This window comes from Colletotrichum lupini, chromosome 3 (genome assembly GCF_023278565.1).
Source record: "Colletotrichum lupini chromosome 3, complete sequence".
In the NCBI taxonomy this organism is placed as follows: domain Eukaryota; kingdom Fungi; phylum Ascomycota; class Sordariomycetes; order Glomerellales; family Glomerellaceae; genus Colletotrichum; species Colletotrichum lupini.
Window position 1 is genome coordinate 4136595 of NC_064676.1, and position 14212 is coordinate 4150806.

Below are 14212 nucleotides of genomic sequence, written 5' to 3' on the forward strand. Positions count from 1 at the left end.
TCTACGAATGCCTAGGTAAGTTCCCAAAGTCACGTTGTATGGAAAGTGTGGTAGGAAACGGCGGTTGTTCTATCTATCCGAACGATCTCGCCAATGACTCTCTCGCAGTTAGGTGTAAATATACACCTACCTTAACCTCTGCCTTGAGCTGTGTTAGTCAACAGACATAATCTCCAGTGAAAGTCGTTAGGTAACGGAGGTTCTAGAACACCACCGTTAATGTGCGTCGTCGTCGTGGGGGTTGAAGGGCGGGGGCCGAGGGTGCAGATTTCCGAGTGCAACCATGATTAGGTCAGCTACTAGTGACGATCAGCGCCACATATCTGCTTGGCGACGCTTCCTGCACCGCCATATTGTGGCTACAAAGCATCAGATGGCCCAAGCTTAGGTTTGGTGGCTGTACATCACGTGAAAGTCCTCCTGACTCTCTCCATGTCGCGAGAGTGTCGCATGGGTACCGTACTTGGTGGAAACATGGCTCGAACCACTGTCATTGCTGAATCATCCTTGCCCTTCGTGCCAGAAACGGCCAGAGACGTCCAGTACGAGTAAGGAAGACCTCTCGGAAGCATTCATGCGGGAAACCAGGTCGCACAAAAAATTTCGAGGGATTTGTTGCGACTCTTGAATATCAGATGTAGTAAATGAGAGCAAACTGATGGCAGAAAGGAAATAGAGAAGCATCATTCGGGATTTATTCAAGGAGATCTTCGTCAGTGTAACAATATCTAAAGAAGCCAAGGTTTGTTCAAAACTCGATACCTAAGTTGGACGAACAGCTACGCAGCAGGTACGATGTACGAAAAGGCAACTTGCTTGCAGGCTACTGCCCGCCGCTGCCCGCCGACCCACTACTTACTTGAGCGGGCTTACAGCTGAATGGTCGACGGGAAGCAAGCATTCGAGTGGGTGCTCGCTCGGTCTCACCCAAACGGCAAACCAAAACACTCCTTTCCCCTCAGCTCCCGCCCCCTCCCCCTCCACTTCACCTTGTCGCTCCCGTTCTCCAATTGTTCGGCCGCTTGCTTACCTTAGCTCTGTCCCGTCACGTCTCTGCACTCTTGGAGCTACCTTGCAGTACCTTATTACTACGGCACAAGCTCAACCATCTAAACCCGAAACCCAAAAACACCATACACCTGTATACCCGCCCGGGCCCAGGTATATAATCCGATCTCCCAAGATCCTGTCACAATCCATCACCGACACCTGCCATCCCACGGTTAATTGATTCCTCAAATACCCCAACCATGAATTACGGTCATCAGCATCCCAATGGCGGCTACCACCCCATGCCTCCTGGACATCCCGCGAACCAGATGCCCCAGCTTCCTCCCATGGGGTATCCAGCACCAGCGCCTTTGCCATCTAATATGCCGCCCAATATGCCGCCCAACGGAATGCCTATGCAACATCAACATCACCAACCGCCTCCGCCCCCTCCGGCTCAGGCACCCGTGCCAGCCTCTATCTCAAAAACGGATGATTTGGGCAGGAAATACGAGTACGTCGCGCGCTTCTTGCAAAGCACCAAAACACTTGAACTAACAATGCGATTGCCAGGCTCGTCGTTGTGCAGCAGCCTCAGCGAGCGCGAATGTGCGGGTTTGGTGACAAGGTATGCTCACGTTTGCCGTTTCTAAGACTCGCGACTCCCACTAACAATTACCCCAGGATCGCCGGCCGATTACCCCTCCTCCGTGTATCAAAGTCGTCGTGCGAGACGCGAAGACTGGCCAAGAAATAAACCCAAAGTACGTGCGGCGCAACGAACCACAGCATCTTTGATTTGCTGTACTAACCTCGGCGGACAGCGATATCGATTCGGCACATTACATTATTCAGGTTGACTTGTGGTCAGAAGATGGCACCCAGGAGGTGAACCTCATTCGTCACTCTTCCAACACAGCATCGATATCGACCACACAGCCTTACTCGTACACGGCGCTGCGCGAGGACCCCATGAACCCGCCGCCAGCGCAGCCTTACCAAGATATGCAACCTTATGGATCAGCACCCATGGGATACGGCCAACAACCGCCACCGCCGCAGCCCCAACAGCACATGATGCCAAGCTACGGCATGGCAGCTGGATCCAACTATCCTCGTTAGTCTCCCGACCATCTGGCTGCTCTGTTCTTCTAACGTACTGACTCTTGGTGCAGAATACCAGTCAACCAATTCTCGGTTTGCGCCGGCAACTCAGTACTATCCACAACATGCCAACCCAGGCCCCGTGCCCTCGCAGGCGGATATGGCGTACGGCCACCGCCAGTCGCTATCCATGGCAGCGAGCCAACCCCAAGGAATGTTTACAAGAAACATCATTGGAAGCGTCAGTTCTAGTGCCTTCCGCCTCAACGACGTAGACGATCAAGTCGGTGTTTGGTTCATCATGCAAGACCTGAGTGTGAGAACCGAAGGCCACTTCAGGTGGGTTTCTTTATACGATCCGATATATCAGCAGCATGACTAACTAGTTACTCTCAAGATTGCGCTTCTCATTTGTCAACATCGCGAAGCCCCCGGGCGCGACCAATCCAAACGGATCCATGGTAAACCAGCACAAAGCCCCGATTCTCGCTGCAACTTTCAGCGACGCTTTCCAGGTGTACTCGGCCAAAAAATTCCCCGGTGTCTGCGAGAGCACTCCCCTCAGCAAATGTTTCGCAACGCAGGGCATCAAGATCCCCATCAGGAAGGAGGGTGCCGCAGACGGGAAGAAGGGCGGTGACGATGACGACGAAGCCTACCAGTAGCGCATAGAGGCGAACGATCCGGCGCGCCCCTTACGTGTGTTTTGTCCCATGAAGAAATCAAAGGGGCATGGAGTTTAGGAGGTGCAATATCACAGCATAAGGATACAGTACGCAGAAAATGGCGTATTGGACGGTCACGTCACTGTGGTATGAAGTGTGATTATTTTCCCGGCCAGTGGGAGTTTTTGCAAGCAAAGCTTGTAACTTGTATTAATGCTCAATTGGATTATGTGCCTTTCTTTGGCGCCAGCATGGAAAATTTCAGAAAAATTCAAAAGTTGAAAAAAAAAAAAAAAAAAAAGTTCAATAATCCGAGATGGGATTTGTAATGTGTCTGCCGCCTGAGATCTCGTGCCGAGGAAGTTGGAATAAACCCTCATTATTCATATGAGAGCACCACCAAAAAACGTCCTACCTACCTTTCCTGTAAGGCAGACAGGCCCCCCTGCAGGATACAGGATCAGGATTCGAGTGGGAAGTCCGGTCCGTCACGCCCAGCGGCCCAGATCTCCCTCCGCCCACATTCCGACTCGGCCGGGTAACGTTCGCTAGCTTCCGCGTCCTTTTTTTTCCTTGGGTGGGGTCGGGTCGTCCCAAGAGAGAACGCATACCTATGAGCTTGGAGGGCGCGGAAGGGGGGGAGGGGGAGGAAAGTAGGTAGGCAGAAAGCTTGTTATATTGAAAGATCCGATCAGATGGCGGGAATCGGGGGGAGAGAAAGGCGGAACGTCTCCGTATAGTAGGCACCTATAAACAGTTTCCCTCGAGGCGCGCTTGACAATGTATTAGGTAGAAATCTTTTGAACCATTGTTTTTCTTAAAATCAAGAGTGAGGTGGCGGGCCCAGCTTGCTCGAAGCCTACCTATTCGAAATCACTCATCAAAGCCACTTTGTCAGAAGCACATTCACGAGGTACACAAAGCACGCAAAAACTACCATCTCATACACTGCCAACCGAAACGGAACACCGCGGCCTTTTGCTCCTTTTAAAAATCCGACACCTTGTCTTCCATTTAGATATTGAAAGCCTACAAAAAAATTAATGCCTGCAGTTCTGGCTGCGAGGCAACTCCAACGCCATATCACGCCCTGCCTTGCCATTTCCTTCCCTTTGCGGGACTTCTCGACTGAACGACGCTCCAACACTCCCAAAAGTTTTTTTCATTGCTGAACCTCCCTTCTTCTGCTCCCTCTCGCTCGGGAGTAGCAAAGCCACTGTGAACATGATTTCAGCTGTATGATTCGCATTCCATCCGTCAAAACCTCGTTGTGTCGCCTGTATCAAACGCCATCTCTCGTTTCCATCTCGAGCAAGAAAAAAGTAAAGACAAAAGGGAAACATGTCAGGGTAGAGAAGGAAGGGGGAAGAGGTGTACAGGTCGAGGATCATATCCACCTTTGATCCCCCTATGAACAAATCCCTGACTTTACTCTCAAGTGGAATAAAAGTCATGGGACAAGCTTCTAACGTCCTTTCATGAGCAATAATACAAGCCACGGGGATGAGTCCATCCCGGCTCAATTGGTTTTTTGAGCGTTCAAGCCTTTGTCAACGCACACGTGCCTGACTGCACGCAGACATCAGCCTGGCCATGGGTGAAGAAAATCAATAGTCTTGGGTACTTTTGATAACGCCAGCTGTGCGTGTGCTGAGGCTCTATGAATCGGCCAGTTTCGCAAAGTGCTTGGACCAGATCCAACCGACTTGATCGTCAGGGTCATCTTGGTTTTTGGCAAGCCATAGCTCGCCCTTCTCAGCAATAACATCAAAGATCTATGAAAAAGGTCAGTCTGGCAGCTCTTACCACACGCGCACAATACTGGAAGTCATGTACTTACCTCACCGGCTTGGTACGTAAGATACGGGTAGCCAGCCTCGTGCTTTGTTGTTTCAATATTGAACTCGAATAACGATGCAGCCAGCCAAAGAATGTTATATCCATTCCCAGCTGGGGTGCGCTCACGTGACGATGCGCGTGAGGATCTTTGGCCTTCCTCGACTCCATCGGGCATTGGCAGTGCTGAATGGAACAGGCCAGAGAAGCGCCTGGATTCATTGCCCGCATGCTGGGACTGATGTGATGGATTGGAGTCTCTTCTGTTATTTGACGCCGACTCTGAGCTCTGTCTCGGGAGACCATTCGTTTCGTAGCTTCGACCAGTGCCAGGTCGAGTGCTGGGCGGTGGAGCAATTGCACGGGGCACAGGTGATTGGTCACCCGTAACTGGAGAGGCAGACACTGAAGGCCGCTGAGCAGTTGCACCGGCGTAGTAGTCTCGGTAGTGGAACTGATGGGGGCTAAGTGGTGTAGTGCTTGGCGACAGAGTGAACTGGCCGCTGTGGCGCTTGGCAAAGTCTGGTGTCGGCAACATCGGGGCATGGTCTCCGTTGACTGACAGGCCTCTGGCTCGCGGAGATTGTATCTCAGCTGGCCGGGGTCGGTGCTTGGTCGTGACATCGTCGGTGCTAGCTGTAGTAGACTGCGATGTCCTTCCTCTGTATGCAGGGTTCAGGATCCCGACATTGGCAAAGAGTTCCTGCGCGTACTTATAATCCCTTTGGAAGGCAGAGACAATGTCGGGAACCTCTGGTGGCGGCCCCGTCTCTCCGGTGACCTTCTTGACCTTTTCCACCCAGATGGAGTACCAGTTCGCCTGAATGTTGACGAAATTGCCCAGACAAATGTTTCCAATCCTCTCTGTTAAGGCAGACAACTGGGGTAGCTCCTTCTTAAGGGTCTCGTTGAGGGCGTCGTACTGTTCCACCAATTCCTTAAGTCTGGCGTCTACCGTCTTTCCACCTTTCTTGATTTGTTCTGCCCTCTCATAGTCAAGCCGTCTCTTCGCACGTTTCTTCATAGCCAACGAGGGGTTACCATATGCTTTGATCACATGCTCGAATGGCTCAATGACATGCTTGCGAACCTGCTGGAGCTGCTTGGGTGTTAGTGTTTGGAGCATAGCTTTTTGAACGGATTGCTCACATGATCTTCTAGGGCAATCTTCTCAATATCTCTCATCGAAACATTGAATTGCACCCATTTACTCTCCAGCTCCGGATAGCTACCAGGTTGGAGACGCATCACAAGCTCCATGGCGGACAGGTACTGCAAGAACTCATGCACGTAGGCGCTGACCTGTCGGGTGTAGAACTCCACATCTCTGAGAACAACTTGTAGCCGAAGGTAGTCGTCGCCAAATTTCTCATGGAGCTTGGCGTATACAGCATCTTCGGGAATCTTCGAGCTTGCAGCCTGAAGTTTATCGACACGTTTGCCAAAGGCTCGGGCAAATCCAGCCTTGACATCGGATTCCTTCCTCTTGCGGCCAACAATTTGCCCAACAAGCTCGAAATTCTTCTTCGTCTTGTTAATCTCGACAATTGCCAACTCCAGGGTTTCCTTGGCTGACAACAGCTCGGCTCGATCCGGATGATCCTCGGGCGTGTGTCGCAGAAGCTCTTGGATGAGATTAGGATACTTGGTGATTCGCTGCATGGGCTTGATGAGAAGAGAGTCCAGGTCCCAGGCTGCAGTCAGGTCCTTGGCCACTTCATTACACTCATTGAGCCAGACCTTTACAGTGGGATCTTGCTGGATTTGGATCAAGCGTTTGGCCGCATGGTCGCTGTTTCTGAGGAAGCCCTCATGCGCCAGCCTCATCTGTTCAATATGCTTCTTGAAGAGAGGACCCAGCGACGTGGCTCTATCGTTGTCGTCACCGAGTTCTGGCGCCACTTGATTCGTGGACGAGTTCCCAGTCTGTTCCGAAGCAACCGAGTCCTCCTTCGGCAAAGGGGAACGCCTACCGTGGGGTACGTAGACAGTGCAGACAGCTTCCTTAAGCTGAGCACAGAACATGGTGTGGAAGGTGATAATCTCGTCTGTGTTTCTGAAAATGAGCTTGATGGTTTTGTCATCCAGTCGTGGACAAGCTTCAGCGGTGCCCTTGTAGATCTCTTCCACAATATTCATGTCTCTTACGAAGACCATCTCGGTGTCGACGAGTTCTCTGATCACATTGCGTCGTTGCACTAGGCGGTGCTTCTCTTTTCCGATCGGTCCGTCTTTCTGACTGGGTGTTGCTATCGACTCGACAGGAGTCTGGCCGCCAAGAGAATACTCCCTGGTTTCAATCGACATGTGGTCGATGGATTGGGTGGTTGAGACGGGGCGCGATGCATCTTCGCTCTGACGCCGAGAAGAGCCCGCAAGGGTGCTTCCAGGAAGTGTGTCTGCGTAGATGCTGCTAGCTGCTGTTCGCCTGTCGCGGACTCGTGTAGACGCAGGGACTGGTGGGGGCTCATGTTCTGGCCGCGGCAAGGTAGGATCTACCTTGCGGGCTGGGAAGTGACTCTCATCAATGTAAGGAACCGAGAAACCATCTCCAGTATCCAACTCCGGCAGCTGATGAATGGTCGCACGTTGGGACGGCTGAACGGCTGCTGTATCCGATGGCGCAAAGTCAGGGCTGTAAAGTTCACTCTGTCGGGCGGACGAGTCTCTGCTAGAGCCCGACCCAAAAGCCGACTCGGATGCATAGGGCGGCTTGGGGATTGGGAGGACATCGTCAAAGGCCGAGATCCTGTGATGGATGGGTTCGTCACTGTCGACCGAGAAATCAGTCCATGCGGATTGCTGGCTGGTCCGGTTCACAGTCGCATGCATGGAGGGAACCGTTAGGCTGCGGGACGTATCGGGAGTTTGCTGGCTTTCGAGGCTCGTTTTATGAGGATCATCTTGCGGATCAGAGGACTCGCAAGTAGATGCTCGTTGAGACGAATCGTTATCCTTGTGGTGCTCATGGTAGAAGTCTTCAGGCTTCTCGAGGGTGTCGCTTGCTGATCCCAAATCCTTCTCCGTATTGTGGTGGAAGTAAGACACATCACACACGGACCCATCCATATCCCCCATTTGACTCTGATCGTCAAAGTCATCATACGACTCCATTCTTGGGAAAGGAATTGTTTCCTGTCTAGGAGAGTCATATTCAGATTCCCGCCTGAGGATTTTGACTGTTGTTTCGTATGGCGGGCTCGAGAAAGGAATCGGCTCGTATTCAGACATCGGCCGCGAGCTGGCAAATGCACCAGGAACCACCGGTTCATCGAACTCGCTTCTCGTCGGGGTCGGTTCAGGCGATTGATGGGAAGATGTTGGTTCCAACGAGATCTTGATCGAAACCGCGTCGTCCCCTGCGGACTCATCCTCGAATGGGTACTGGTATTCCGCTTTTTCTGGCGTAGGCGGTCGAGGCTCTTCCTCGGCTTCAGCCTTCTCTGGCGCTGACGGCGGGGGCTGCTCTTCGACTTCGGTAGTCTCGGCCAACAATTGTAGCTGAATTTCCTCAGCCTCGTTCTTCTCAAAGGTTGGCGCACGTCGCACTTCTTCCAATTCAGCCTGCTCGTGGTTGCCGTCGGCTTGAACGATCGTCAATCCGAGCCCAGTAGGAGGTTGCGCGGGCTCTAGCTGCACAGGTGGAAGTTCCTGTGGCTCATTATCGAACTCGGTAGTCTCCGAAGTGGCCGAGATTGCGGATTGCGGAATTCCTTCCTCTCTCTCAAAAGGAGGGCTCAAGGCCGGGAAACTGCCCGGGATGCCGAGCGTAGGGGAGTCTGCAGCTTGAGGCTGAGGCGGAGAGAGGGAAACGATGGGTGGCAATATCGTCGAAATGGTTAGTGGCTGAGGCGACTGCGCAGGCGATGGAGGCTGCACCGACGGTTCCGGTGCTGCAGAGAGTTCCTCCAACGGCTTCTCGAAGGTTTCGCTATGATCCACTGGAGGCGATTCGGCTTCGATCGGCGGGACCGGCGGAATCTCTTCCTCCTCAGCAGCAGCAGATTCTTCGTCCTTCTTGCGTTGCGCCGCTGCCTGTTTTGCATCCCGCACCTGACTATCGCGGATAGACTTAGTATACGCTAGTCTGATGTGTTCGCGCCGTTGCTCAAAGTCGATAGGGCCCACAGAGATCTTTCGTCTTCTCGTCGTTGATCCATCAGGCTTCAGGGACTGCTTTGGTGCAGGCTTGTGCGGCGACTTGGACCTGTCAACGGCTTTCAAGCGCGAACTTGCCGTGGTGGCTGTCGATACAGATTGCCGAGGTCGAGAACTGCGCAGTGGAGGAGATAGCTTCGGAGGTGGTGCTGCCACATGTGCAGTGAGACGGGTGTTGTTATTCGGGGTCACAAGACCTCGAGGCGCAGGTTTCCGTCCTGGCGTCGCTTGCGTAGGTGTTTTCGCTCGAGTAGGTGTCTTGGCACGATTAACAGGTGTAGTTGTCCGACTTGTCTTACTTGCGGGCGGCGGGCGCTTGAAAGTCGACGGAGAGTTAGCTCTAGAGCTTTCCCGTGTTGACGGCGGACTGTTCGAGTCGCTTGAGTTGGCCAACTTGCGTACAGAAACGGGCAGGCGCGATGTAGGTGATGCTGCTCGGTCAAACTGCTCGACCTCTGCCATCGGTCGTGATGCAAGAGCCTTTCTCACCAAAGGCGCTCCAGCCTTTGACGCGGCCACATCACTATGTGCCCGAACATGACCTCTAGCATTGGGGGCCGAACGTCCTGTTGAACTATTCGACTGTGTTGTTACGGATCGGTACCAATCGGTTGGGGAAGCCGGCTCGACGAGGTCAGGATCGGATTTCGTCCTTTGGTGGAGCTTAGCCACATGTATACTGGACTCTGAAGTCCGCCGCGGCCGTGAGCCCGAACCCTCGATTCCAAATCCTACGGCCGAGGTATCACGCTGTTCTGGAAGAATTTCGCCGAAAAGCAGACCGGGCGCTCTCGGAGATGAGGGTGGTAAAGAAGGTGACTTGTGCTGCAGGTTTGTCATAGATTTGGATGCGTGTGCAATGCCCGTAGCTGAAGTCGTATTCCGCGGCTTGGCGATTCGACTGGCGAAAGATTGCGAATTGTTTGACAACTGATCCTCGGCGACATATCTCGTTCGTTGTGTTCGAGTGGCCGTTCCTCTGCTAGTATCAGGTGTCAGTTCACGGTTCGTCGAGGCCCTCAGTGTAGAGTACGATGTTGACCCGCTTCCACTAGGTGTAGTTTTGTCGATATTTGTCGCGGCTCTGGTCGGTCGAATAGGGACGCCTCGCACAGGGATTCTGGGCATCGAAGGAGCCGGGGACGAGGTCTGCTGATCAAATCTCTTGGTTAAGTCCTTGACGCTCGGCTTGCGATTTGTGTTTGTTCTAGGGGCGCCAATTGGGGGTTCGACAGGAGCAGAAGCAGATCGTTGCGAAGGGCGCAAGGGCGTGCGGCCTGCGGGAGCCGGCGGGTGCTTTGGATCTTTGCCATTGCCGTTTGGCCGCATGGCCGGGTTCTCGCGAGCTCGAGATACTGAGGTCGCCATGTAGTCGTAATCTGAAGAAGGGGTTCGTCGATGATGATCTGACGACTGTACGCCTCGATAGCTTCGGTAGAATTCATCCGGGTTTACTGAATCGTGATCATGACCAGCGGCGGCGAAAGCCCCAGCCGTGTGTGCGGCAGAGGCATCCAAGTTCTCGAGAGCGAAGGCGTTGGCAGTGGGGCTGCTAGGGATGTAATGGCGATGAGATTGCTGAGAGGGGGTCTGGGATGAACGATGGTAACGATCGGAATCGGAATCGAGGTCGAAGTCGGAGTCGTGATGGTCGTAGTGGGAGTCAAAGTTGGGTTGACGATGAAGCTGGTGAGGGTACTGAGGAGGAGAAGCTAGAGGTTGCGGTTGGTGGTGCTGGAGATGGACCTGGCGTTGCACATTGAGCGCAGGTGCCAGGCGGTCCTCGTCTTCTGGACTGCCAGCTTCCATTGTGGCCTGAACATCAGTCAGGCGTGTCGGGTGGACTGGGTCGTCAAGAATTCCATAGACCCATGCAGGCTGTGTGGGATGTTTGGGTTGGGAAGCATTGATGTGTTGGCCTGCAAGCTGAGTGGGCAGCGACAGTTTGGAGAGGCGACGGGCAGTCCCTGGTTGGAGAGCGTTGGCAGTGTCTGGGGCCTATCGACAGCAAATCTTAATGCATGGATGGGTGGCCGCCGCAGGAGCAGGCCGTGAGTGTAGTGCGACTTTTTGCTCTGTGGGGGTTTTATGGAGATTGGATACTTTTGCTGGAGTCGAGACGAAGAGAGATCTGCAGGTGCCTTTTCCGCGGTTGTGTTAATTTTGTCCCTTTTCCCGGGGGGGTCTTGTGGTGAGGTGATGAATCGGACGCAACGAGATGGGATGGCAAGAGCGAGGTTGGAATGGTGGGAAGGTGAAAGGCAAGGGCAACCAACGGGAAAGGTCAAGATAGTAGGTTGGTTGGTAGGTAATTAGGCAGGTAGGGAGAGGCAGACAGAGACGTAGGCACACGCGTGCACGCACACTCACACTTGCACACACCATACAGATTGCCTTTTTAGCGCACTGAGTAAGTGTGAAGCGGGAAGGCACGAGGAGGATACCGGTACCTTCTCCCTCCGCGCTAATATGTGTGAGTGAGGAGGCAGATGGGGGGAAGAGAGGAGAGGGGCCGGAGAGGTGTGTACACTCCGCATGTGTGTGTCGCCTACCTTACCTCGAGGTACCTAGTGGCGTGGTGTATGTGTAGTGGGAAAGTGAGAAGGAGCCATCGTCTTCATTGGTAAGGTGGTTGTTAGCTTCTATCTACCTCAAAAAAAGACACTCGTTGACGATGGCAAAAACCTGGGAGGATATGAAATGGTACGGGGAAGGAACGAGGAGCAGAATTAGCGCAGTGCCTTTCATTCTTGCGACTACACCAAAATCGCAAAATTACAATGCAGGTGCAAGTCTGGGTCGGCACGGCACGTAATCATCCCGTCTACGCCTACTTCTTTTGCAACAAGCGAGGCAGAGAAGTCTCTGCTAATTGCAAATTTATTAGCGACCTGTGGGAAGCAGCGGACGAGCATCCGTAGACTGTAGTGTACAGAGTATGCGCAGTATCATGCAGTCAGGTCGTGGTCGACTGGATGAGCTGAGACGGCAAGTGGGGACCGTAGATGCGAAAGGTGAGGGTATCGTCCAATCGGTCAAGATGAATGCGCTTCGGTCAGAGACTCAGAGTGGCAGCCGGGACATGATGGAAAGCAAACAGGATTGTATCATTGGACGTCGCGTGCAAGGTACGGAGCACGAACTGGTCGGGCAGCTTGGCAGTAATTCGCATGTCAGGGAGGGGGAACTGCCCAGGTATTCCTCTTAGAGAGGGAGACGCGAAAGAAAGGGAGGGGATGACGGCAGGTGCTAGATTCAGTTCGGTAGGTCTGCCCGGACACTCGGGAAAGAGGGAGCGAGACCCGGGCCAGGGTCCGGGAAGGCGCAAGGGGGTCGCCTCTGCACACAATTTGGAACTATCATATAATACCTAATCAAGTGTATGTCTGCCTCATGAATAGAAAGCAATTATCACCAAAGCCCAACGAGATGAACAGCGTTTCTGGCATCGATAGAGACAAAGTAAGTTCATGTGGTGGAGAGTAGAAGAGAGGAACAGAAAGACAAAATTGACTGCAACTTCCAGTGTCGCATCCAGGTTCACATTCAGGTACGGACACAAAGTACGTACTTCTTGACGAAATCGCATCAGAACCACGGAGCAAAAAAAGACAAAAAGCACAAGGTATTACGGACACCAGGTGTCGTCTACTTCATAGGTACATCGTACTACGAGTACCATGTGAGGTACGAAGTATTGCGTACAGAAAATAAGACGTCAATTTGCAAAATGTCCGTCTTTCCCTGTCAGCCTCCACTCGACTGTTTGGACCTTGGAAAACATGGCATGGGCATGGTTGTGTCTCCAGAGAGACCCAGAGCAACAAACACTAAACTCCACTACAAGATTGATGAAGTTTGTATTTTGTCCAGAGTATCCGTCTCTTGCTCCTGTGCTTCTCCATCTCGAATCGCTCGCTTTGGCCAGTAGGCAACAAAAACAAAAGGCAATCTCGATTCGAACGATTCAGGATCTATCGTCTTGCGGGGTAAAATTCCTCTGCGATACGGCCCCTTTCCCTTCCAAAGAGGCAACGTTTTGTTCGTTCGCAGCACAAAGTCAAACCCCGGTGCGTCCCTTGGCCCTCGCTTCGTCCCGTCTTAGAATGGTCTTGCGGCGTCTGAGTAAGAACGCGAGACATTGGAGAAAGGGGAATGCACCTGGAGTGCATTGACGGTCCCCGTATCTAAGCCTTTCCACCCGCGAGGTACAAGAAGTGAGGGGAATCACAGAAACATCCAAAAGACGATTTAGAGACAAGAAGCTTGGATTCAAATGCCAAGATCGTATGGCCACAACCAACATCAGACGTCACTACCAATCGGTCAATATTTTGGGCGGTAACCGAAGCCAGAGAACGGCGGGGCCCGGCTCTTGCAGTTCATGGATGATTGGCTGCGGATGTTCGAATTGACGGCAAACTGGCAAGCATTCCACGAGGTCAGAGGAGTCAATCTCCATGCTGGGAACCCTCGTCGATGGTACGATGCTGTACCGCAAGGCTTAGATCAAAGCCACGGACAAGCAAATGTCAAATATATTGACAAATACGTACTCCATACTCCGCAAGGTACAGGAAGACACCGCTCTATCAAAGTTTCCTTCCTCCATGATCCATCCGTTCGGCACCGACAACGGAGGTGGAGGTGGGCGGGAAATAACATAACAACGCAACTCGTCCCGAAACGGTCAAAGTCGGGTCGAGACCGAGATTGTGGTGGTTGTGGTTGCCGGTTGGGGTTGCAATCAAGCCAAGTCCTTCCAGGTCCCGGGTTGGAACATCCGAGAGAGTTAAGTTGCTTTCTTACGACAGGATGACTTCAAGGTTCCTATGCAGATGGCTCAACGCTCAACAGCCCAATGCGGCTGAACATTGATTCTGTGGCCGATAGCCAAACGCCAACCGATCTGCTTTGGGATCAATACGCGCAGGCCGCAGGGCACTGGGGGGATTCGTTTCGATGAGGGGAGCGAGGGAACTGTGTTGGGATTCGAAGCCCGGGCACCTATATCAGTGCTACTATCGACTTACGTACATACGAATGCTCCGTGATCACCATGTCGCCGTATTAGAGTCATTCGAGGCTGGCAGACAGCCTACCACCTGTACGCGGTCATGACCCGGGGTGCGGCGGTCGTTGAGACAAGAAATCCTACTTGCCGCTGCATTGCATCCTGCGGGCTTACGCAGGCAGACAGGACAAGTTGGGGAACAGGCGCAGCTCGTATTCTGGCAGAAGACGCAGAGAAGTCATCCAACGCTCTCGGTCTTGAGGCAGGGAAGTCCCGCCAATGGTCCAATGCAACTCCGAAGTCTGTGCTTGGCTTAAGACATGCTACTATGATTTGAGGGCTCAGGGCTTTCAATGGATGGATGGCCGACCCAGCTCGACCTTCCATGATGTAGCTCCCCCGCCTCTCCCATCCAAGACGTGAGTTCAAGGAATGGCTTAGTCAG

The 14212-nt window shown here is 52.9% G+C and overlaps 2 protein-coding genes across 2 annotated transcripts; one reads left to right on the forward strand and one right to left on the reverse strand.

Moving 5' to 3' along the window:
* Window positions 1-1250: 1250 nt before the first annotated feature.
* On the forward strand, window positions 1251-2759 carry CLUP02_06007 (developmental regulator VelB; the record flags this gene model as incomplete). Its single annotated transcript, XM_049285011.1, has 6 exons — window positions 1251-1504; window positions 1564-1618; window positions 1675-1754; window positions 1815-2107; window positions 2166-2433; window positions 2492-2759. 6 exons carry the CDS (start codon window positions 1251-1253, stop codon window positions 2757-2759), a joined length of 1218 nt encoding a protein of 405 aa, XP_049142154.1.
* Window positions 2760-4417: 1658 nt separating this feature from the next.
* Window positions 4418-10562, reverse strand: CLUP02_06008 (RhoGEF domain-containing protein; the record flags this gene model as incomplete). Its single annotated transcript, XM_049285012.1, has 3 exons — window positions 4418-4534; window positions 4600-5694; window positions 5745-10562. 3 exons carry the CDS (start codon window positions 10560-10562, stop codon window positions 4418-4420), a joined length of 6030 nt encoding a protein of 2009 aa, XP_049142155.1.
* Window positions 10563-14212: the final 3650 nt, after the last annotated feature.